The sequence below is a fragment of the Halictus rubicundus genome, chromosome 4 (assembly GCF_050948215.1).
Source record: "Halictus rubicundus isolate RS-2024b chromosome 4, iyHalRubi1_principal, whole genome shotgun sequence".
NCBI lineage: Eukaryota > Metazoa > Arthropoda > Insecta > Hymenoptera > Halictidae > Halictus > Halictus rubicundus.
In genome coordinates this window covers 11,670,281-11,696,974 of record NC_135152.1, presented here as the reverse complement: position 1 = coordinate 11,696,974, position 26,694 = coordinate 11,670,281, and the positions used below count along the sequence as shown (strand labels likewise).

General features: G+C 44.2%; 1 protein-coding gene across 1 annotated transcript in view; it reads left to right on the top strand.

Moving 5' to 3' along the window:
- The window catches only part of LOC143353405 (uncharacterized), a 184,628-nt gene that overhangs the window by 77,172 nt on the left and 80,762 nt on the right, over positions 1-26,694 (top strand). The window contains exon 4 of the mRNA XM_076786714.1: positions 6,888-7,096. Coding sequence (XP_076642829.1) covers positions 6,888-7,096 — 209 coding nt within the window. The remainder of the gene's footprint in view (positions 1-6,887; positions 7,097-26,694) is intronic.

Here is a 26,694-nt window from a genome sequence, read left to right as displayed (position 1 = left end):
TTTGCGCCGGGCCCCGCAACGAAATCCATATCCATCGGTCTTGTCCAATCAAAAACAATGCTCGATTTTTCTCACTGCAATCGCCTCTTCCTTCCGAGCTTATTTCTCAGAGCCGAGTCGGAAAACTAATTAAGCTATTCAAGCCACTTTCCTGTGTGAAAATTACAGCACCCTTTCGCGAATGTTTATTGCAACAGAAAAATAAAAGAAAATTTTTCCTCGGAGGAAAAATTGGAATGTAGCTCTCATTATACGAATCTTGAAGAATGTATTTTTTCTTCCTTTTCCACAGTTTGAGCTAAAGAAACAATTGAATATCTACTCTTGGAAAAACGCATAGAACTTTTTTAAAAAATATATATTAATTTCTGTGGAATTTATATACTTTCGAGTATAGTTTTGGTCAAGATTCCAAATTAAAATTGTGGATAATCGTGGAAGATATTTATGTCTGGATTGTGAAAATGTTGTTCGATGGTAGCTTTGAAATTTTGACAGGGCGCCAAATTCGTAAAAATATTCAATTCGAGATAAGAGTTTAAATGAACGATTTTTCCAAGGGGCTTGATGGTGTGGGCGCACTCCTTAAATTTTCCGAAGGGTAGAAGGATTTCGCAACAAATACCGGCGGGGCACATTTGTTTAGACTGCGCTGATTGCGCGATCGCGAGTCGGCAGCTGAAACGCGGAAAGGTGGTGTTCGCTGGTGAATTCTTGCCAGGATTATATTATTCCCGGGGAATTTTACTGGTCGCTCGAACGACCGTAAAAGTGAGGTTCTCGTTCGAAAACTAGCGCGAGAAATCGGCGAATTTATCGTCTAACGCGAGACAACTCGCGAGCGGCGAAAGTAAATGCGATTCACGGCGATTTTTGCGAATCCTGGAACAGTTCGATCGGAAACTTGACACTTTATTCGCTGGAAATCAATCAGCGAGCCTCTGAATTACTATACCGCATTGCAAAGAGTCTGTTTATAATATTAAAACAAACAGAAACTATTCTTTTTTTTTTAAATCGACACATTACTTGGAAACTGGAAATCTGCAAGAATTTAGATATCTGTATTCCAGTTCACAGATTTCTGAATACGCTCCTTTCTATGTAGATTTACTTGGTACGATTTCTAATAATGTTGAAATAATTTTTTTACGCGTATGTAATCGCGAGAAGCTACGATTCAATTCAATTTTGTCGATGGATTACGCTAGTGAAACTCCGTCCAAAGTTAAAGGAGTAATTGGAAAATGTTTCGATCTGTCGTTACAACCGCAGCACGTAGGAGAAAGTTATACACAATTTATTTATGCAAAGAACGAAACCTTAAATGTCTCCGACATGGTCATATTAACCCGCGCACCGTGGGAGGGTTAATTGCTTCTGCAAATTTTACTGCAAGGTGAAAGTATAGATCGTTTATTCTTCATTTGTAGCCGCCATTGCGTTGTTTGCTCGCGTATGTATTTTCTGTTCGTACAGCGACTAACACGCTTATTTGTATATATACTTTTCAAAGCAACAACCAGATGTAAAAGCTTTTAGCTGACTTCCAGTCGTTTGTTCTCGTTAGTTATTCCTTTAGTATGTTCGTGTGGCTAATAACTCTTTCCCAGGCGAATTCTAATGTGACATTTGCAGTCTTGTGCAAGCCGATTAACTGCCACGTGGATTAATAAGTAATTCTCCGTGTTTCATCAAGCTGGGCATTGATTATCGCTGGACTAATAGCCTGTGTGCGTTTATATCGCACGGAAATCTTGAAATTGTAAACGGTGAAAATTACCATTTGGAAACAGTACTTCTTTATTTTCATTTTCACTGAAATCCTCGACTTTCTAATAAATTCTATCAACTTTCTTTAAACTGAAATGAAGTTCTATCTCTCTCTTGTCGACATTTAGCAATTGGTGTAAATTTCTTTTCTTTTTTTTTTTTTTTAGGCAATTACGAATCAGTGAAATAAAATAAAATAAGTTACAGTGTAAGGGGCTAGCCAAGAAAGTTTAAACAATGTTTTTACCTTTCGGAAAATTTTCTTGCCACTATCAGATTTACTAACACATTCGCTACCAGCATTGTCCCGACTCGTTATCTCGCTTGTTAAAATGTTTTGTCAAGTGCAACGTACCACCTTCATGAAACATTAAAACAATTCCGAAGCAGAGGGTCATGGTTTCCCTGAATACTATGCTGTGCGCTATGACGACGTTATGCAACGAACTGTATAAAACAAATTTAACTATTTCTGAGTAGCGACATTAGGGAAGTCACGTTGTGACGCTAGCCACGAACGTGTTAAGACGATTCACTTTTATTCATTCACAATGGCTGACGTGGTGCAAGTGCATTTCCAAGAAATAACTGCATATTCAGGCCCGATAACGAGGCAGACGCGAAATCCAAATAAATGCAGTCATGTCACTTTTACGGGGCAATAAAAAAAGTTGTTAATGCTCGGTAGATTTACTATCGATCGAATCAGTTAGCATCGCGTTTTGCGTCGCAGAGTTGCGCTCGCGAAAGTAATTTTTCTCGGGAACAAGGACGACTATAGGTGATTAAAAAAGAATTGTCTCCCGGGAGTTTTTCTTAAGTCGCGAACCGTCGAAACGTCGCGAACAATCGTCGGCTCGATCGGCCCCGCGCAATTACGCGAGTTTGATTCGATTATACAGTAACTTTGTTGGTAATTGCGACGTAATTGCGAAAGAAGTGTCGTTAAGCCTAGCAGCGCGCAACGGCTAGGAGGAAAAACGGTTTTTCGCCGATGGATTAGCGAGGCGCACGCGTCGTTTTTCCGAGGGCAGAGCGCGCGCGCGAGAGAGAGAGAGAGAGAGAGAGAGAGAGAGAGAGAGAGAGCCCGGTGTGTTGATTCGCTTGTTCACGGGAACCGGCTGCCTTGAACCCTTCCCTGCTCTCGTATCGACTAGCCTCGCGCGATATTTCGCGAGATCGGAGCCGACCGATAAGCTCTACACGACTGTGAGCAAATTACAACAAAGCCACGGCTTGAAAATTTCCATCGGATCGACGGGATTCCGCGCGCTCGCTTCGAACGAATAATTCTCAGCCTCGCTCGAGATGATCGCGTTCTTAACGCGTTCGCACGTGACCCACCGCTCTAAGCACACGGGCCCACAAATTTCACGGTTTCTTCCGACTTTTTGTGCCCGGCAGAACAACCTAATAGAATTTCTGCAAACCGTTCTTTTCTCCATGAAGAACGGCCAGGTAAACGTTAAAAAGAATTTCTCCTCACTCAACGCACACTTCACGTGTGCGAACAACAACAATTTTCTTGGACACCTTAGGGCGATACGCTCTCGAACAAAAATTATTTACGCGCGTTAAATGTTCATATTGTATTCAAAAAAATACCGTTGTACTTGGAAGAGTGTACAGAATCGTCCTGTGTAAGAATCATTCTGACAGCTTTTATAGTTAAGACAGCAGAAATAGTTAAAGTTGAAGGTTTTTATAACACCTTATGCAATACTGTTTATTCTATCGATTTGTCCTGCAATATTATGGCAAATGATTCGCTGAAAATATTTATTGTATTCAGCAGAAAGTCGTTTCTGTTCGAACTACAATCTGGACAACAGTAAAAACTAATTATTTATGCATTAAAGATCTAAAAAAACGTCTTTGAAGAAGGATATCTGAGAACATCTTAAAAAAGGACATCTAAAAAGATGGGAGAAAAGGATAACTAAAAATATCTGAAAAAAGGACATCTAAAGGAAACAAAAAGCGAAAAATATGTGACTCGGATAATTTTCGTAATGGCATGAGTCACGACAGTTTTGAATGAAAAAATTGTAAGTCACGTTCACTTCAGGAGAACGAGTATCGCTCGCATGATTCGCCGACAGGTTTGAATCCGACGACGGCATTGCGCAGCCGTCCCCCGAAAAGGAGTTTTATTATTATTTATTATCGCTCTGCAAAAAAAAAACGTGTACCACAGCGAGTAGTTTCACGTTTAATAGAAAATCAATTGGGCAAACAAGGTTGAACACGATTACGAACACGTTGAACAACCCGCGTACCCCGAAATGATTGATTGCAGGGTTTACGAGGTTCGGTCTAACAACAGAATAAATATCAGTGTTTAACGCGACTAAAAGTAACGTAATTTGTTATCGGTGTTTACAGCGAGGTGTATAGTTGTCGCGTCGAAGTTGAACTGCCGCGTGGTTCAACCGGCGCGGCGGCACAGTGAAAGGCGATTTCTTTTGTCGTCGGTTAATGACGGTCGAGTTTCATTTGCGCCACCTGTAATTTTCAGTGATATTTCGCCGCGCTAATTGCCCCATTTTCTAATAAGACTTGATAATGAATGACATTCGTCGAATCTCATTACCGGCGCGGACTTCCTTGGGAATTAATATTTTCAGTTTTAGCTTATTAAAATTTTACAAGAAGAACAGAATTTCTGTATGGCTCCTGATAATCGTGATCGCTGCAAACAATTTTTATTTTGTACAAAGATCCGCAGAAACATTAACAAATGGCGGAAGTCTAACTGACGAAACCCGCAATTATTTTCGAATATAACGAAAAAAAGAAACGAATATTTTCGATATTGATTAGAAGCGTCGAAAGTTGACTAGAGTTGGAATCTGGGATTAACACGGAGAGAAACCGCGAGGTTTAAATCTGTCCGTAAGGAAATTAGATTAAGACCAGTCCCGATGCTCGGTGTATCGTGAATTAGTTTTAATTAACGTGTATCTATCGGCGTCGTTAATCTCGATTCGTCTACCGTTTCACTTTTTCGCTCTCGGCTGCGCAGAAATCGCGGTGGCCGAGATCCCCCTCGAACCATTTTGCAATAACGCCTCCGTTAATCATATTGTTATCGTGCACGTGAAGTTTTCTTCGTAGCTATCTGATGAATTCCTCCTTCTACTACCGGTGTAATGAGCTGAAAGAGTAATGAGCTCGCTTATGCCGGATTAAAAACGACCGCTTAAGATCGGTGAGCAAGCGCGCGCGCGCAATTGCACGCCGATCCTAAATGCTGTATTTTGCTCCGATTTCATATCCCCGCGTTTTAATATTTTCTTGCGTTCGAACGCGATATTACTCTCGACGTCGATTACGCGAACAAGAAACCACAATCTTGGATCGATGACTGGCATTTGCAATTCCATTTTTAAACGGTTCTACCCCGGCAAAAAGGTCACGTTGCGGATAGGTTAATAAATTACCGTTCGTGTTCGCGTACGCGCTTTACTAAATCAAGTGCAAAGTTTGTATGTTCGTGCTTATGCGTTCAACCATATCAAACTTATGTGGCTCTGTTTCGGTAAATATTCATATTTGTTTCATAATTCATACGGAGTCACCGATCCCTCAACGATCACATTTCGCAACGTAATTTTCCATTCTAAAGGACTGTACCGTTAACCTCGAAGCTTTTTGTAAGGTGCAGTGGGTCCGTTCTGACCAAGGAATGAAATGTTAATTTACAGGAAACTCGTAAAGACTATACAATATTTAAGAATTAATGATCTTTAGATTTAATAAGGAATAATCTTTCTTGTAAGCAGATTGTTATACACTTGTAAATAAAAATGAAAATTGTTGGGAAGACGACAGAGATAAATATTTCATAGATGCAATTATTAGCTAATTATGGCTCGCAAGATGTATCACCAGAGAAAATAAAATTCCAATCCATTCCACTTTCTCGATATTTATACAAAAATATGAAACAGCGCAAACACCTCGGCCAGCTAATAAACGATCAATCTGGACCAATTAAAAACCGTGAATAAATGCGGTAAATATCTTGAACCAGACAGTCAATTAGCAGGTAAAATTTAAATCGGTGAAGCGTTGAAAAAAGGATCTTTCGTGTGTGTAGCATAAATTGAATGAAAGTGTTGACTCCGTTTTTCGCATAGCTGTGAATTCATCGAGTTAGGAGATGGGAACAATTCCGGTGACGTTTATCGGGGGAACCGTATATTTTAATAATCAGCCACGTCGGCTGCGATTACTCACGCTTACCGGCGTTTACATAATCGCGACTAAGTGTTCGCCGAGATTACTCACTCGACGGTGCGCGATGATTTATCGTCCGTTAATGACTTTCGATTCCGTATTAATTATAGGAATGCCTCGGTTCCTGTTAATAGAGAAGCTGCGCCGGTCGCGCGGATGCCCGCCGACCACGCAACCCGTTATTATTTTCAACAATTTCGTTGCATAATCGGCCAACGGACGCGCATCTCCGCGACGTCACGTCCCATCCTGTTTCAGCAACAGCTTATCTCGCTTTTCAGCACCGAGTTGAAAACCGGGAGGCCATTCTTCGACGAACAATCGAGGCGTTACTTGCTGCAAAATTATTCGTAGAATTTTTAAATCGAGAAAAATTGTAGGTTTTCAAGCGTTTCTAGCCGTTTAAATATTTCTTCTCTTGTCGTTATTGCCATACTTTGCTAAATCCGTACTGCTGAATATCGAGGACTAAACATACAGAATTTCTGAGGAAAATTCGTCTATTTTCGATATTTCTATCGAAATGTATTTAAAATACACTCCCCACTCGTTTCTTGCTTTTTTAAATTACTACTCTTCTTTTACTGTTTTCGTTGGACTATTCATTCAATCTCACGCAAAATTAGATTAGAGCCAAGCAGACGTTCCTTTCTTTCTACTGTTATTTGTGCTGATTCATGTTTGCCGAGTGCATAAAATCCGCAGTCTAGTTATTATATACTCTCTCGAAGATCCTGAAGAGATCTGTGAATGTAATTGCCGATTCAGGTTAGCTCCGAGAGACTGGTGGCTTTAGCGGTTACACGGTGATGATGTTGGAGCACGTATGAAATTTACAGCTCACGGTGAATTTGTTTTCTCGACTGTTACAGCAAGAAGGTGGTCCAAGCGGAGCAACGGGAATCCAGCAGTGTGCCGGTTGCGGCGGCCAAATAGTCGAAAGATGGCTCTTTTACGCGATGGATCGGTATTGGCACAACGGTTGCTTGAAATGCACGTATTGCGGCGCAGCACTGGCGGAAATCGGCCACTCGTGCTATACCAGGAGCGGCATGATTCTCTGCAAAAGCGACTACAGAAGGTAAGAGCGCTAACTTTCTATTCAAAGCGACTCTCGCGGCTAGACGCGCCGCTGAAATCGGCGGCAAACCGATCCTCCCGAAAAATTACCATTCGGACGACGAAAACTCCAAGCACACTTCGAGCCGCTCTCCTTTTTTCGTTTGTTCGATAAAATGGTACAGTCAAAAGATCGGCAAAATCGTTTACTGAAATTTTTCTAGTCGAAAATTATTTTACAATATTGTCTAGGCTGTGTTAACAAATTTTTAGCGCGAAAGTTAGTTCTAAGTATGAATGATACATAGACTGAGGACCTTCGTGCAAAAAAAGTCTAATAATCTAATCTAAGTCTAATAATTAACCATAGCAGTGACTTTCGTATAGCCATCATTTTTAGAGGTATTTCGCGGATCAGATTTTTGACAGTGTTTTCGTTTCGCTGGCAAAGTATCGTTTTCCTTGTTAGTCGAGTAATTATCGTGGTTCCTCCGAGTAATTAATAACCAGAAAAATGGTGAGGACGACGCACGCGGGCGCAGTCGAAATTTATTCAGAATTACCGAGTCTTTATTAGTGATAAATGGTTCAATTAGACACTTCCGGTGTGCCACTGATTATTAAGTCGAGACACGCCGGCTCCCAAGTATCGAGTAATCAACATTCCGTGGACACAAAGTAGGTGCAATTTAGGAAGCTGTCACTTAACCGTTGATTAAGGCACCGCTGATGAAATATTGTTAGTAATAACTTCTTTGACACTGCGAGCTCCACCAGACAGGTTGAAATGACCTATTTTCAGAACCCACCCCCTCCCCTCCCTTGTCCCACGACAACTGAAATCGTAAACCATCGTCGCAAATTGTTAAACAAATTCGTTTATTTAGATATTCACTCTTCGATAAAACTCCGACCTTTCATCGGTTTTCTACGTCTCGACGTAGCTCCCGCAGGATCATTAATTATATTTGACGCTCGGTTAATTGAATGGAAAGGCCTAAACCCACGGTCTTCTACAACTTACGCGGTGGTCTATAAAAGTGCTCGTACAGGCGGACGAAGTTCATTCGATTCCATTTTATTAGACCCTTTGAACGACTGTTTTTAATCAAAGCGAACTTTTTCACACTGATTAAGAACTTCGCGTTAATTACAGACTGTTATTAAAAAAAAAACTAAATTTTAGTTTGCAAAATAAATTCGATAATGGATGCTCGGCTAAAGGAAAAGTTGGCGATCCATAAAATGCAGTGTTTGAGAAGTTTGTTTTTAATTAAATGTAATTATTAAAAAACGAATAAAATGGAATCGATTTCATCCTGGTCTATTTGTACACCGTACGAAGAATATTTAATTTTTGTACGAGTGTCTTATCTTCGGTCGAATTTCGAGTTATACGAGCATTCAAGGGCACACTCTGTACTCTGCATCGTATCGGAGCTCATTATACCAGGTGGCGCGTCTCTTCTGTTCCCTCGTGGAGCAGAAAAACTTTTGAAATCCGCCGGGTCGCGCGGTGGATACAAACCTAATCGGCGGGGACCACGTTCCAAATTTAGAAGATTCGAGGTCAAAGCGCAATTTAATGAGAAACAGACGCAGAAGTTAGTTAGCGTACCCGAAAATAGATCGGCACAATCTGGCCCGGGGTCGTGCGTACGGAATCTAATGGGTCTGTCCATATTTTTTTCTTCATTGACCTGTTAACTCTCGACGGAACCGACGGCTCCTTTTCATCTCTGATTAAAACCGGGAAATATACGAGCCCCGGGCTCCCGTCGGGACCCCTCGAGAACTCTGCCGACCGTTTATTTTCGGTTAATGATTCCCGTACAATCCGATTAATTTACGGTTAATTGCCGGACGTCGGGTATCAATCGATTTTCTTCCGTTTCTCCTTTTATCTCCGCGCGGAGCCGATCTTTTCTCGCTCTCCTTCTTTCAATTTTCAGAGAATCGAGTTTTCGAAAGCCGCAACGTTGCTTCGACATATATTCTCGGTGCAAAAGGCGAGCAGAAGTATTATTTCTGCGCGAGGAGGTCGCGATCATTTGAAACTGCATTTTTCAATTTTCAAATAATCGATTCCCCTGAAATTCCAAAGGCTACTTTAATTACACTTTACACGAATCAATTTTATCCAGTTTTACGAAGAGATCAATGGTCGAACTCTTTCACAATTTCTTCTTTCAATTTTGAAGCTATCGATTTTTCGAAAGTTCCAAACGCCGCTTTAATTAATTCCTTTTGAAGCAATTAATTCGATTAATGAAGTTCGGGGACAAGGAAAGGCGAGAAGAAGTTCGATCGGGAGCCCGGTGGAAAGTTGGTTAGATGAAAAATTCTTGGAGAAGTGCAGCGAAACGATTCGGTTATTACAATTAATGATAATTAATGTTCGGAGCCGCATTAATATCGCGGCTCCGCGCCAGCAGCGATTCAGTGCTAAGAGGCTAATAAGTAAGTGTACACAGTGCTTTAATGATTCTTGCCGGTCGGGCCATATGGCGCTGAGTTACGAGTGGTAAGAATTATTAGAGTCGTATGCGCCGGTGCATTCGCACACAGAAACACACGCGGCAGGCCGTTCTGCTTATTAAATTCAAAGTAATGCAAATGTAATAATGTAAATGCATACAATCGCATTACGTATGCATCTCAAAAATCAGTTCTCTGGCCTCGGGGGCTGGGAATAAATTACCCCCCTCCGAAATCGAACGCGCAAACACGTCAAATTCATTAAGTTAAGTGGAACACTTAATAAATCGTAAAAGGAAATTTAAGCAAGTTAGTGTTCCGCTCGTCCTTTCAGCAGACGAATAAATATGGCGGGTTCTCACGCGTTCATGCAACAAGCATTTTCTTAGATATTTCAAATTAAATTCGGACGCGTTAAGAAATGCACAGGACTGTTTCGGGACGCATCAAACCGTTGCAAATTGCACCGAATTAACTCAAAGCGCAACGAATCGCTCAAAAATTTGGCAAATTGCTACTAAACTTGTCAGCTCGCTAAAAAATTTGGCAAATTGCTACTAAACATGTCAGATCGCTAAAAAATTTATCAAACAACTGCATGAACACGTCAAATCGGTCTCAAACAAATCAAATTGTTTCGGGAATAATTAAATCGCTTTAAAACGAACCAAGTCGCTGCAAATAGCATCAAATCGTGGATTTTATGAAAACGTTGTTGAGCCGCTACACAGGACTTCTCAGTAAAAATTGACTAAACGCTTCAAAAACATCCGTAACCGTTTCAAAACGAATAGGATTAATCCAAACCCAATCAAATGCCTCCAAAGCTAATTAAATCTCTCCAATACGAATCGAATCACTTCAGAACGAAATGAAATCTCTCCAAGATGAGTCAGATCCCTTCTAAACGAATCAAATCTTCCCAAAAATCGCGCAAAACCGTTCGAATTATAATTTTCGATGGCGGGGAAAAAAAAAGAAAAAGAAAATAGAATGGTAAGAAATCTCGATTTCCGGCGAATGCTATGCGGTTATAAGATTTTCCGTGGCATTTGTATTCTTCGTTGTCGTCGTCTTTCTCGTCGGTAGGACCAGCCGGACCAGTCCGCAGCACACGTACGCCCTAATCTGTTAGCACAGTCGAACGATTTAGTCTAGCGTAGTATCAATATTTGATTACGAGGCGTCTCCGTCCCGCATGCCGGAATTGGAGACAGAATCGTCCATCCAGATGTCCACTGGCTCCTTCGTATTTCCGGAAGTCGGACGTCGTGGTGGAAATCGATCCCGGGGAACGCCAACGCGAGAAAAACGTCCCGTTAATTGCGACCGGATTCTCTCGTCCCTGTCCCTCGTGTTCCCGAAGATGGGGATACGTAACAAGGGACGTCGATGAGCACGCGTGTTTTTAAATAAACGAAATTCGGAGATGCAAATTTCCATCGTTTCGCTCGAACGTACCCGTTCAGGTTATAAATCATTAATCAAACACCGATGATATTAATGATAACCGTGTCTATCAGGAAAATATTTAACCTTCGACGGCGGAAACCGGGTCTACTTTGACCCAGAGCATTAACACGTTAACTGCCACGTCAGTCACATATGACTGACAGCGATTTTTGACTGGGTTCAGAAATTCATTTTTATTATGAGATGTCCAGATAAACCGAATTTTATTGGAGTCTTTCGAATTCAAAAAGGTTAAGACAGCATCTCCTATAATATATTTTAAATTCCTAGTTTTGGTTCCATTAATTAAATTTCTCTGATTTTGTAAGGATCTCTGGGGTTGATATTTGGCGCTTAACGCGTTAAAATCGATATTCAATTAATTCCTACCGATTGAATGTGACGAATAAAATGTTACATTAGGAATGTCAGAAAGACTAATGGCGTTACAATAAGCATGTTTTAAGAAATTGATAATTAAAGCTGTGAGAGTGATCTTGATCAACAGGAATTTTATAGTTGCGAGAAAAGTAATGTCCGAGGTTAAGATAACAAATAAATTTTTTCCCTTCGTTTGAAGCTAGCTACGATTCAATTTAATTCAAAGAGTCGCGTATAGTAATTTTCTGTGAAGTGTAAAAGCGTGAACGGTGCAGTTTCGTTGTCATTGACTGAATCAGTTCGATTTTATGTGATTCGCCTGGAAGGTTTTCGAGCAGTCAACATATTCTGCTTTTCTGCATTCTTCGCAATCGAAATTACAGAAGTCCTAGGGTACGGGACCCAATTACCGTGGGGTGTACCAATTACTGAACCTACATCAATTATACTTATTTTTAAAGCGTAATGAATACTAAAAAAGAGATATATAACATATATATTAACTGATTTTAATGGAAAAAATGTAATAACTCTTTTTCAATAGTCATAATGCTTTAAAATTAAGTGTAATTAATATAGGCACAGTAATCGGTAGCCCCCACGGTGATCGGTTCCCTCACCCTATTATCTCAGTCATTTTCTACTCGAACTTATGTTTACCGAGGCTCTTAATCTTTCTGGCAAACGTCCTCAACAGTCCCAGATATTCGAAAACAATTTTGATTCCTAGTACAAACGATTCCAACTGTATCTCGGTGTTTATCCTGCGTATCTTGAACGAGGGGTGGAGGAGGTGTCCTTTGACGCAGCCTCGCGAAAAACGATGTCTCCTTTGTGCATCCCGGTCGGAAGCGGGGACGAACAGTCCCGCGAATTCCGCGGCGCTGTTCGCAACCCCGTCGGAGAATCGGCTCGCGAAATTTTCCCTTGAAATTTCGACCGGGGAAACATGATGCTATCCGAATTGAGCGAAGTAGCACTCGGAGCGGAGTGACGCGACAGAAGAAGCATCGACATCAAGCCTTGCGGGTAGGGGTTGCTACAAGGGGGTGTCCAAGAAAGAAGAAGAAGAAGAAGCAAACGAAAACTACTCGAGAAGAAGAAGAAGAAGACGAAGAAGAGAGAAAGAAAGAGAGACCTCGTGTAGAAAGGGAGATACAATCGAGGAGAGAGAGAGAGAGTGCGAGAGAGAGACAGAGAGAGAGAGAGAGAGAGAGAGAGAGAGAGGAGAGAGACGCGCATACGGTTAGACAGAGACTCGACGATCGACCGAGTGAATGGGGGGGTAAAGGCGAAAGAGAAGGCTGATCCAGAGACACGGGCGAGATAGCGTGACAGAGAGAAAGAGAGAAAGAGAGAGTTAGAGACGGCGAAACACGGGCAGCGCGGGGCGGGGGGGGGGGGGGAGAAAAGAGACAGCAGAGAGGCAGCAGGCAAGGGTAGGAGGTAGTGGTTCGTTTCTTTTGGATTCAAGGAATGTTTCAATCAGTTTGATTGAAGGGCTGAGCCACGGCAAGAGGGTAAACTCGATTTACAGCCGTGCAGGAGGAGGAGGGGTGGAGGAGGGCGGCTGTAGCAGGGGCGGAAGGGGGTGAAGAGGGGACCTGGACTGGGAGAGAGTCGGGGGTATATATAGGTATGGGGGTGAGAGGGGAGGGAACGGTTTGCTGGCGGGGAACGCCGGTGGCTGGTAGTTTCGGGAGGGGTTTGCAGGGGGGTTGGAGGCGAGGGTGGCGGGTGCCACAATCACCGAGATGCGTCCAATCACCCCCAGCCTCCAACGCCATCGGGTTTCGGGTGCACGGACGAGGGCTGAAGGGATTGAAGGTGTACGGAGGGCGAAGGGGCTGGGGTTGCGGAGTGAAGAGAGCGGCCAATCATCGCTCGGCTTTCCGCTGGAGCGACGTCGTCGTGGTGCTGGTTTGGCCTAGATGTGCAATCAGACCGCTTCAGAGCATCTCCTCTCTCTCTCTCTCTCTCTCTCTCTCTCTCTCTCTCTCTATCCGTCTCTCTTTTTCCCCTGTCCCTCCGGCTCGCTCTCTCTATCACGACGTGTCTCGATCTGTCTATCCGGGTTTCTCGCTCTCTCGTTCATTCTTTCGCCTTCTCTCTGCCTCTGTCTCCAGACTTTCCCTCCTTCCTCCCCCTCTCTCTCCTCCTTTCACCCTTCTCTGCCGCCCCCGAGCATCCCTCTACCGGCGTTTTCTCTTCTCCTCTCTCCTCGCTCCGTCTTTCTGGCCGAATACCAAATTCCAGCAATTTGGTAGGTGGGTACTTTGTTGAATCAACATGATTGGGCTTGACGGAGCCCGGCGACAGGGCGCTTCGTCTGGTCGTGCCGCGCGATTCCGGCCGGCTGGAAGACGCGCCGGATCCCTCCTACTCTCTCTCTCTCTCTCTCTCTCTCTTCGTCCATCTCTCTTTATATCTCTCTTTCTCTCTCTCTCTCTCTCTCTCTCTCTCTGTCATTCGCTACGGCGTGAGAGAACTTTGTAAACCCTTTCGCGGACGGACCGGTTTGCCGGTGGTAATTCCATTAAGAGTAGAACGTAGCCGCGGCGGCGACGACGGCGGCGGCTACGCCACGCGTTGTCACTTCGTCCCGTGGAAGAAGAAACAATAGGCATGGGGCACCATGTAGCGATCGAATAGCACGAGAGACAGAGAGAGAGAGAGAGAGAGAGAGAGAGAGAGAGAGAGAGAGAGAGAGAGAGAAAGCCGAGATGCCGAGTCGTGTTCGCGGACCGCACGATTCTACCAGCTATTAGCGAACCCGAGATGATAACTGATCGCAGCTTAGGCCCTCGAAGAAAGAGTAAACGTGTTTCGATAGTACGAACTTGTGTTCGGTCGCGGAGCCATTGTGCTCCGTCGTGTTACGTTGCGCTACCGGAATTTTTTGGTACACCGTTGCCGAGTTTTCGTCTCGTATTGTTCGTAGATATATTTGCACGCAACAGCCTGGTGTAAGAGTTCGTTCGTAACAACAGCGTCGCGACGGTACAAGCCATACGTCGATGAGAAGAATGGCTCTAAACTCGAAGAGAAGAATGGCGATGGCGAAACGATCCAGGGAACAGAGGGCCAAGTCTAGGCGGTCCGCGCGAACATTTCCGCAGGTCCCGGTAGGTCGATTAGGCTCCCCCGACCTTGGTCAACGAGATCCTGCTCGAGCGGTTCGGCAGAACGTCGCAATTCCGGCGGAAGTATCACGCGACGCCACCGGTGATACGCTCGGGGGTGGTTTTCGACCGCGAAAAGCAACGTAGCCGGGCGAGAACGAGAACGATCGTCGACGCTCATCTCCCGATCGGGGGAAATATTTACAGTAGAGGGTATAATGGGGGCGGGCACGCGACGATGAATAGAGGACGACTTTCTCGTATGACAGGAATCGCGATCGACGCGGTAATGGCGCCTTATCGTGATCCGCGCGACACGCGGCCGGGAAAATCGAAGCTGCCGATGGGTCAGGGGGAGGGTGGGGGTTGAAGGGGGAAAAAGAACGATGGAACCGAGTATATGTCGTTGCCAGGGGTGGAGGGAAAAATTTCCGAGAACGTCGGGGACGATTGTGACAACGAGAGAACAGTCGCTCGTGCAGTGTTTCGAACGGTGCTGGCTGGGAAAAATTAGAACCTGGAAAATAATTTACCAATAGTTTGCACGGCGTTAATAGTATACATCTTTACGTTACCCCTACAATTTAATTCTAAGACTTACATCGCTTTAGAATTAATGTAAGATGTTCAGGTCGCTATTGGATATATTATGTTAGAAAAATAAAAATAGTTCGTCATCTTAAAGGCAAGGGGGTGAACATACTTAAAAATGATGTAGATAGCTTAATAGAATTCTGTTCCGTTCGTTACTAATAACCATGGACTACGTTAGGAGTTAGATCGATTCTTTTGAATCCATTGTGGAAGAACATAACAATATGGTTTCGTCCAGGTAGTAGTCGCCATCCTTTGAAACACCGTGGGTCGGTGAGAGGGTGGTTGTGATGGTTGCAGGTGAATTTCTGGGCTCGGTTCGGAAACACGCGGACACGTACATACACACAGGTAGACTAGGTCCTCGACTGGCTAGGTCCTCGGTAGGTGGTGGCGAGGTGGTAGGTCGCTGAAGAAGGCGGAGGGTGGTGGCAGCAGCGATAAGGGGTTCATTAGAGGCAGTTTATTACTGCCTTTGAAGTCTCTCGCGTGTTGCCGTTAAGTCGCTCGATATCTCGTAATATCTCGCTCTAATCTCGCGAGGAGAAGTTAATTGCTACCTCCACCTCCGCCACCTTCTCACCTCCGACCTACCTATACTCGACTCCCCTTTCCTCGACCCTTGCGGAACCACCTACTTCACCCCCGCGCCAAAGAGACTCTCTCCTCTCCTCCCTTTCCTTCCTCTTCCATACTTCTCTTGTGCCTTGGTCTCTCTGCGCCACCCCTACCACCCCCGCCGCCCACACAGCCCTGCAACCACCCGTTTCACCCCGTGCTCGCACGTGTCGCCTTAACAATTAGACGCTTAATTCGGGCCACCATCGTGGCGAAATTTTCACCCCATGCACACCAGTCAGTCCTCCTACCGATTCTCTTTCCTGTTCTCCGTCCCTGGGATCCTTGGTCAACCTGTGATCCCCGTTGGAAAGCCTTCTGGGTGCAGAACTGATCGTTGAACTCTGAGGAATAATTTGCCCTCATTTAAGCAATTTGTAATTTTTATTTTATTTAGAAGCTTCTCCTATTCGATAAACAAAACTTGTGGTCCAGTTTCAGGTGCTTTCGTGATTTATTCCGACCCGCTACGTTCCTCGTAGCCGCGAATGCGCGACATTTATGGAATATGTTTTGCGTGATTCGCGGTCGTTAATAAAGCGTGTTTTGTTTGGGTCAATGAATATAAGGTCGCGCTCTGCAGGATGTTGTTAGCGCGCGATGCAAGCGCGTCTTTTGAATCGATTCAAGCTCACTGAGTCGCGTTTATTAGAATGGTGTTTCTTCGAAAACTGGAAACCGTAGGAGCAACGAGAATTTCGAGAACAGAATCTTGTATTTTACAAAATCGTGTTCATTAGTAAAATACACGAAACCGTGTATTTCGCGTTACGGTGTCGAAATGATTTTCTTTCAATACTCTGGACCTCTACTAGACTTTGAATTTCTCTGGAACGTTGAGAACAAGATTGCGAGAATTACGAGACTGCGAGAAATCGATCAGATTCTTTTACACCGGTCGCAGGCATTCCAATTTCGAGTTTTCGGTTATGAGGGACGGTCGAAGTCAGAGTCGCTCGTAAATTCCGTTGACGCCCGTGGAAAACAGCTACGAATCTACGGGGAGCGTATCGTAATTAATTTTACGTTCCTTGAACTGGTAATCCTCGGAAACGACTGTCTTAATGAAGGTAATATTTCAGTGCTTAGCAAATAACGTCCGCCTGCCGCGTGTAATTTACGAGGATCCTGTAATAACAGTCGATCGTTCGTAGTATAATTGTAATTCGAATTAATGTATGGTATTAGCGTGTCGATGCGTCCGCTATTATTCGAACGTGAAGTTATTTTGATCCAACAGTGGCGGCGCGTTATCCAAGGATCGCGCGATAAAACGCACGGGGGCTCCGGTCTTTATCATCGAAAATTAGCGCTCGCCGAGGGATCGCTACGCATTAATTGCCCCGGAATTCACGGTGGTGCGCGCACCTGCAAACATGATTTTTGCGATCGGACTGAAGTCAAGGGGAAACGGGTAAATCAAGAGTTCGAGCGGAACAGGTTCCCGACAACGATTCAAACTGTATTAAAGTAAAATCGAACGAGTCTCCTCCCACGCTGCGTAAAATTATTAACCCTCAAATTACTAAGGGTATGGTAGAAACATATACTAAATTTTAACCCTATATCTCGACTAGGAGTGTAGTTTTGGGGTAAATTGGAAAAAAATCATTTTTAGTCAATTTTCCCTCATTATTCGTATGCAAAAATTCTGCAAAAAATTGATCCACATACCCAGATGCACATACTGCAATTATTTCCGATTTTTAAGTTGAAAATCCCGGCTACAAGAAATCAAAAACCTCAAATCGGGAAAGTGCAGATTTTGCGTTGAAGTATAGGTGCGACGACATTTATATTTTTACAGTACCAGTGTATAGGTATAAGTATCGCTCATGAATTTTTTCAGATTTTTCGTCGCGCCGGGGTAAAAAAGAAAAAATAAAAACTTTCTTTTACTATTTATTAACGTGGTCCAAGGTTTACGGAGACTCATTCTCCAGCAACTCGATTACTATCTGTAGAGGAAAGATAATGTTCGATCGTACTTCGAACTTGAATACAGAGAGTACAGAGAGCTTGATTTTATTAACGACGGGCACGACGGATTTCGATATTAACGCGCATTCGACTGGCCCGGAATTTCTGCCGGCAATTTAGTCGAAATTCCGGACGTCTGGCTAATAACGGCTGATAACAAACACGACATTATTACTCCACCTTTGACGGCGTTAAGCTTTGTGCCCTGTGTTCCGATCGTTGATACACAGCCCGAATCCAGCTGCTACGAATCTATGGTTTCTGTATCCGGCGACAGAGCGAGACCGATTCGACACGGAAAAATCGGTAATTTGCAACATTCACGGAGTCAGCGCAGCACGATTAGCGCAAAATTACGCAAGAACCGACTCTGGAATAGCTACATCAGCAACAATTTTCGAACACTGGTATTCGGTAGAATTTTATACTATCTTTAGGAGGCTTCTAAAAATCTGACGAGGCCAATGATTTTGACAATTTATACATAAATTTTTTATTTTCTTTGATCAACGTTGATCCTCTTGCCGAACCTAACATAAATAGTTAGTCATTCAAACTAGCTAATGCTGGGTTAAATGAACTCGATCCCACCTCAGGGTTAGTCTTTGAAATTGTATATTTATACTGCTGATGTCTTTAAAAATTGCAGTAGATTTACCGATATTTGAAGAAACATAGGTCGCACAACGTTGAACATATGAATATCTTTCCAATTGTAATTCGAGCTTAACACTATTCTACATTACTTTCTAAAAATAACGAAAATGTATTCCTTCTACAATTTATACCCAAAGAAATAAATTTGTTGAATAATCTCTCGCACGTGCTATTTTACAATTTCGATAACTGTGCATTAAGAACACTAGAACCCGTAAACCTACTGTTAGAGAAGCAAGAATTGAGCAAATCGGAGAAAGATACAAATTCATTGGACACGCGAACGAACGTATTGACACGGGATACACGAGCAGTGCTGCACACTCGCGAAGACGCCTGCATTAGGACTGCACCGCGTCGTCGCGTTTTCCAGCGTGGCATAAAAGAATCTTGCACAACGGAGATCCCAATTTACCGTGCGCGCAGACTCGCCTAATAAATGTTCCATGTGTCGAGCACTCGAGAAGTCTCTCGACCACAATATTCCCGCGGATTTCTTTTCACCTACGCCGTAGCCTCGTCGCAAATTGCCAGGCACTTGATGCGAAACCGAAACAGCCCCCCAAGAGGCAATTAGCCGGTCCCGCTGCGATTCGAGTCCCTAATATCGATTTTCATACGTTTTACACTGTCGCCAGGTACAACGAAAGAAAGAGAGAGAGAGAGAGAGAGAGAGAGAGAGAGAGAGAGCATCATGCTACCGCCGAGTCGCGTCGCGTTTTCTGAAACGTTTCCGATCGCGCCAACAGATATATCCTCTCTATTGCTGCACACAACACTCGTGTTGTTATTGCTCAACGTTCGGCGCGGAACTGCTTATGCAATTACGCGGCTGCGAGTGCCACGAGAAAGAGAGATACAGCGTCAATTAGTTCGTTCCGCGGAACGTTTCAATTAGCAGCGACCCGGAGAAACCATCGCGCATCGGCCCGATGGTACCGACGTAAGAATTCGTTGGAAAGTTTCGACATTGTTGCGCTCTCGCGGTCCACGATGCAAGTTTGCACGGTCGCGATAGGAAAATTTGATTCCGCGTTCCATCGATACTGTAGAACCCGTACGCCAATGGCTGACATACTCTGGTCTGATTCTCGAAAGAAGATAGCCGTAGTCGTAATAACCGTAATTGCTCCTTTGTTGCGAGTCTAAAGCACCGGGAGAGTGGTGTCGACAACTGCGCGTTACGACTTCAGCTATTTTCTCTCGAAAAAGCCGACGTAATTGTTCCTCGTTGTGCGTTAACAATATTTTCTGCATGCCGCTGCCCCGGGTTTTCGTACTTTACAGACTTCGCGAAGCGTGTCAGTACTAACCCTTTGGCACTCTAAAAATTTAGTATTGCACTGTAATCATTCTCAAAAATTCAAGTATTGTACATGTAAATTGGTCTGCTCCACATCTTGAGGAACAGTGAAAATATCTTCAAACGACTAGACCGTGGATACAAAGCAGAAAGACAAATAAATTAATAAACTTCACCACTAGTTCAATTCTCAAGTGAAGAATACGTTCAGATACTCATCTAATCCGTATCAGCAATTCGGACAAAAATTGCTGATCTCGCTACGATTTTAGAGTAAATCTGAAATCTATTTTGACGAGCTCGGAAGCGACAGCGTTGAATATACGAATTAAGGTGATTTTCCGAGTCCAACTTGGAGGCCCGCTTAGGCCCGCTTAGGCCCGCTTAGGCCAAAAGTCCCGGTACCCCCGACCTCCCCAAACCCAGCGCATGATGGAAAATATCGTTTCTAATTCGCGTCCAGTTCCACGGTGCTGTTCCAATTAGCTTAGCGGCGTCGCGCCGCGCCGGTCACGCTACTCTGATGAGGGTGGTCTGGAAAAACGTATCCACGGTGTTTGTTTCGCAGGGGTGTTTAGTTGCCCGGTGGTGGTGTACATACGTAGGCACGTCGGAATATGAGTATCGACGTTATCGAGTAGCCACGTCAAAGGAGCTCGAGCGACGCCGGGACAAATACGTTTCGAGGCACGACGACGATCGCGACAGCATTTATTATTCAGCGGCTCGAAAGGGTCCGCCCTGGCTCGCTCATACATACATACACGCAGACACATACAAGTACGTACGTATGTTCATCTGTGTGTGCAGTTCGATCGTAGGTAAACGTCCCCGGGAACGTAATGTGGGCTTTACTTTAACGATTAGGTTTTTCGCGAGCGTGCGGGAGAGCCGGCCGGCTCTTTCTCTCTCTCTCTCTCTCTCTCTCTCTCTCTCTCTCTCTCTCTCTTTCTCTCTCGCTCGCTCTTCTCTTTGTGCATATACTATTCGTCGTCGCAGTCGTCGTCGTCGTCGTCGTCGTCGTCGTGGTAGCAGCCGCGAGGGCGACAGGACGGCTCACTTGGAATTGATTCGGGGAATAATCAATGCGGGAGTAACGTCGTTCCCGTGTACGCGTACTGGAATAAACCGCCGCGTCGCGACGAGCCCGTGTTTGCTTCCCTTTCTGTACCGCGAATGGCTGGCTCCGTGGCTCGTTCCAACCGCGGATTTTTCTTTCGCTTGGACACGACCTGAGCCGACGAGTCGCGATGCTATTGCAATTCCAACGCTCTTCCCGTGGCTCTTCACCGACCCGGAGAAATTGCCAGAGTCCAGTTTCTGTTCAGTCGACTCGCAACGTGCATGATTAGGAACGAATTTATAAAATCACGGTGCGAAATGCTTCGTACCGAGTTTCAACCACCAGCTGGACCTAAACTTGGAGATCGCACGCCTAGAGTCGCATCACTGTGTTCGATTTATAATCTATTGCGTCGTGGGACGCGGGGATTCCAATTCCAACGATCTTCCCGTGGCTCTTCACCGACCCGGAGAAATTGTCAGAGTTCAGTTTCTGTTCAGTCGATTCGCAACGTGCATGATCAGGAACGAATTTATAAAATCACGGTGCGAAATGCTTCGTACCGAGTTTCAACCACCAGCAGGACCTTGGAGATCGCACGCCTAGAGTCGCATCAATGTGTTCGATTTATAATCGACTACCGCGTGGTTACAAAATGTTCGTCTCTTAATATGCCATGCATTTAATTTCACTGTGAAACGTTATGTACGATCGATTGTGCACGACCATTACGTACGAACTCCATTATGTACGATCGTACACAAAAATATTTCGGAACTATCGAACGATGAGCTGTCAACTTCGAGCATCGGAGGTTTTCATTTTCCTTACAAGACTTTTAAATATTCGGAAGAATTGGTGTCCCAAAATGCGACCGTTTCGACTTATTGAAAGAAACATATTTTTGTTGAATCACAGCGACTCGTAATCGATGCAGGAAACTTTTATTTCGCGTGAAGATCCGCAGTGTCCGCGCGTAAGACTTCCCGGCGAATGGGGAGGAGCAAAATGAATTCCCGGTGATCACGCGGGAAAAAAAGATCCCGTCGGACGCGTACCGGACAAACGAACCGTAACAGTTCGCCGAAATCACGACGTCCGATCCTCCGCATTCAGATTCGTCGGCGCGGTTCGCGCGGGAATTTCGAAAAAAACCGCGATGCTCCGAAAGTCGGTAGCAAAAATCTCTCTGAATAAAGAGCGCGCGTTTAACCGGGCAGGCAGAACGAGCGAGAGAGAGAGAGAGAGAGAGAGAGAGAGAGAGAGAGAGAGAGAGAGGAGAAAAAAAAAAGGAATTCACAGGAACGCCGTCGCCGCATGAATTATGGAACGGTGTACGCCGAAGGACCTTCTTCTTTTTCGACTATGCACGCTGAATGCGCGTAATAGCGGGGAATAGAGTAATAAACGATTCCGCAGAGTCTGCTGGAGCACCCCGCATACCTTAATGATCGGGGATACAGGGGATTTGCATAGGCCACACAGTCTCACCGGCTCGGTCAATCAGTGACCCTCCACGGACCTGTCATCTGCTTTCATAGTTGCCGGCGACTGTCCCCGCCGCCTCGTTTCCCCGTTTACATTGGCAGTCACGAATCTTTGAAACGACGTGATTGAAGACTCGACCGCGTCCTTCTTCTCGTTACGTTACTTAATCCCGATGCTCGATTGTCTACCAGACGTTGAGGGACGCCGGGCGCTTGGGCATTATCGAAATAATTTATTCGAATAGTATTCGCTAACCCTCGTGGGCAACCTCGGTCGGTTATGTCCGCAGCGAAAATTCTCTCTTTCCAATATTTAGTTTTTCTCATTAATTCTTACAGCATTTGACGTTCCGACGATATTAAAACAGGAATACTTCCACACGTATTCCACAAATTTTTGTAGATTTTTTGAAACAGTATGCCTGCCACGGCGTCGATAAAAACAAGGTTGCAGACGGAGGATTGGACAGTACTCTACATCAGTATGCACGACGTTATAAGTCGTCCTGTGCATTATAACTGCACGCTATAACTGTTCCAATGCGTCTTTCTCAGACCACAAAGCCGACGACTAATTTTGCTTGATCCTTGTTTCTTGTACAATACGTAAAAATAGCTTCGAAACGAGGAGGCATTTGAATATGTATAGAGTTCTGACGCCTGTTCGTAGGATCATAAAATTGACAAATAATTTGAAGTTCGTCTCCCTTTGATTCTGCGGTATTTTCACGGTATAAATATTGGTTCGAACTCGAAAATTCCAGCGATTCTGCGCTTCCGTCGGCGCTCAAAAAAGCCCCCCGTTTCCCGGCGACTAGTTCTTTCCGCCTCGAACAAGGGACAGTCGACTTGAAATTCATGTTGTTCCGAGATTTAATTTGAGATTAAACTTAATATTTAAATTTATTCCGCCGGGAACATTTGCCCACCCCCTGGATATTAAAGGAGAGAGGACCTCCTCCTGGCTGCACCTCCTTCTCCTCCTCCTCCTCCTCCTCCAACCACCTCTATCCACCTTCTTGTTCCGGCCGGTCGCACGAACCAACCGCCAGTCGATATCCGCGACCGAACGAGAGCCGTTGTTTCCATCGATCGATACGCACTATATTCAGGATCGCATGTTAGCAAAACGATGCCATCGATGTTCATCAAATATTCAATAGTTACCCGCCTACGAAAATTCACGCATCTGTTCCGTGAACGCCCGTATAAAGCGATCGCCACGATTACAGGGAAAATCAGCTGAAACCAACCCTTTCGAGACGAAATTGTTCTATCTGACCCACCACCACAAACCACCACCACCACCCTCCCGCCGTCCCCCAGCGAATACGGGGTCGCGACAGGTGGCTCGTTGATTTCCGATTCCCTGGTAAGCTCATTACATTAAACATATATCGCCGCTGGGATCTTCCTCCTCGATAATACTGATTGTTAACCCACCGAGGGACGGATACGCTCGTCGAGAAAATTCGGAGCGAACCAATACAATTTTTCCAATTCTTATCCGTCCGAGAGAGACTTCGCTAATTCAGCGCAGACGAATTATTTCTAACAAGCCCACAATGAACGTAGAGAGTCGTCTTATTCCGATGTATGGATTAAAAAATAAATGAGGTTTAAATTTTGAAGTAAGCGGTCTAAAATCGCGAAATAAACAGGGTCTTGTAAAATATATATTATTAAAGTTTCATGCCAAATTTCACTGAAATGGAACAATTATTTCCATCGTTACACAATTTTGTGAGAAACCATATTATTTAGTAAAGGGGTCGTGGAGGGTTAAAAAGAAATTGGTAAAAAAGAAGAGGGCCCGAAATGATCATCTTTCATCTTTCATTATGACACAAACTCTCGCAGAAAACAAGCTGTATCCGAACAAACAATTCGTGCAACTGAACAAAGTCTTCTGTGACTGTTAGGCGAACGCTAGGCCATTTTCCCGCAATTAAAGCCAGAGAAAGCTCTTCGTAGAAAATGGAGCCCACCGAGGCGGCATTGAACGTCCACCTGCCGAACATTGTACCCGAACGCGACCGAAAGATTCTGTGCAGGTACGAGCCTAACTCACGGCCATAAAATAAAACCATTGTGCCCGTTATCGGTCCATCTGCGAGTTGTTCCACCCGTTCCGGAATTCGCTTGGAAAGCAAACTACGCCCGAGCAAACTGTCCTCTTTGGGCAGCAGAGAAGAGGAGGACCCCCTCCCTCGGAAAGGGTCGCAAAGTGTCCAGATATATCCGTGCGGCAGAGATTATGGCACCGCGGCGCGGCGTGTCACGTACATCGTGTCCACGCGACCGAGAGCGAATTTCACGCGAACCTATTCGCGAGACAAGAATAAGGAACGTTGGACAGCAAGGAAAGACCGAAAGTCACGACTTCTACACTGTTATTTGTAAACAATCCATCGAACGTTGCCTTTGTGCCATTTAGACGATGCAGTTGGCGAAGAGTTGTAGAATCTTTCAGAATTTTTCAGAACTTTCAGGAGTCGTTATTTTTATCAAAAAGTGGCAAAAATATATCGTTTCTGTCGTATTACTCGAAGTATTAATGTGTGCGTATTGTATCGTTTATTTCTGAATGATAACGATCTTGAGCTGTACATCGACGAAACTACCATTCGGGGAAAATGGCTATGTCCCTTGTACAGTGATTTCTCTATATATGTCGCCAAGGCCTAGATGATAAACGTCGCGGAATTATCCCCACTACCGCGGGGTACATCCCGTGAGGGGCCTTGAAGCTCGAGAGTGCTCGGACGCCGAGGAGTGTAAACATAACACGGCTCGAGTATGTCTCCTGGACGATACACGACGCTGGGAAGACCCGTGTTGATGACATATATCGTGCATTCACTGTATTATTCATCAATAGACTCAGAATTTTATGCGTTCATGACAAGAATGAAAAAATACAAAACTGTGAAGACCTCAGAAAAATTTAAGCGCACCATTACGCTATTTCCGGTTCACTAAAATTGTTTACAGAAAAGGTACATTTTAATTCAACTTCTGTTCTTTAAAACCGACTTAGGAAATTATTATTTTGCATAAAGTTCCGCAATTCTTTTCAGTAGGTAATAATAAACTCTCTGGCTCGAAAAGAATTGAATAACACTCATGTTTAGTAAAGCCTGTATATATATATATTCGATTAATTGAAAGAAGCAACATGGAACGCAATATTTGCTCAAATAGAGAATAATTAAGAACGAATAAAGAACAATTGAATGCGTTATATTCTAGTGTGTTAGGATCGAGGAGGTTTGAGAAATCAGAAAAGTATAGCAACTGTTTGCGTTCTTCGGTTGTGGGCATAGGCGGTTCCCGGGGCCTCTATGAGAGTAATCAAACAGATTTGAGCGACTAACGTAATCAGTTCCCCCCACAAAGAACCCATTAATGTGTACAATTACTTGGTACCGAAATTGTAAACAGTGGCATTACTCGCTACGTGTAACGAGCGTTGACGAAGACACGATTAGACACGCTCCATGTTTGAGCGGGCAATACCTAAAGCCAACGCTTCTAGCGAGCCTTCCAGTTTGTGCGAGCCACTGTCCAAATATCATTACTCGGTCTGATGCTGAATCAAGTGCCATATTTGAATACTTTGGTCACTGGTCACCGATCGCCCTAACATAAATATCCGATGAACGTGCCATCAGGCTTCATTTGATCTTTGATCGTGCCCACAGCGGTCGATCAATGCAATCTAACGCTTTTAGAATCTCAAACCGATCAATTTTCCCATCTCTGAATTATTAACCCATTGAGCACCAAATTTTCAAATTCTTCATTCAAATAATTAGTAGTTACGTGTTTAAGACGTTTTATGCCAAAAGTTAAATCCTAGCTCATCCCAGTCTATTCTAGCCTATCCTAATTAAATTTGAAAAATTAATTATTGTTAAGATCAATTGAAAAAGTATCCCCATTTGGAGATGACGACGCTTGGAATGTATTCAGTTCTTTTTATGCCATCCCTTAGCAAAATCCATGTGCATGATCCTAAATGAGGATCGTGGTATTTACGGGTTAATATAGTTTTTTTTAGATGTGTACAAAAATCATTCGCGTCTCGTCCGATCGATTCTTCTTGTCTGTACGAATCACGTTCGATCTCTTGAAGATATTCAAGCTGATGAGCAACGAAGTTGGTTGCACAATGTGCTAGGGACTGCCCGAGACGCGACAGTCCCATTCTGGTTCTCGTAGCGCCAACTTTTCGGACAGTGTATTAACCCCTTTAACACGGTGCGTATCGTTTTCCTTTCCGAAACCGGTTCTCGAACTCACCTCTGTTATTTCGTGACTTGGGGAACATTTTCGTCTGCGTGGATATTCCGCCGAGGCACCGATGCATAAATTCGGCTTCGTTTCAGATCCCTCTGCCGATAGACTCGCAGATTCTTCTGCTCAACCGAGCTACCCGGTCATATTCTCGATACATTCAAAAAACAATTGCTAATCATTCGA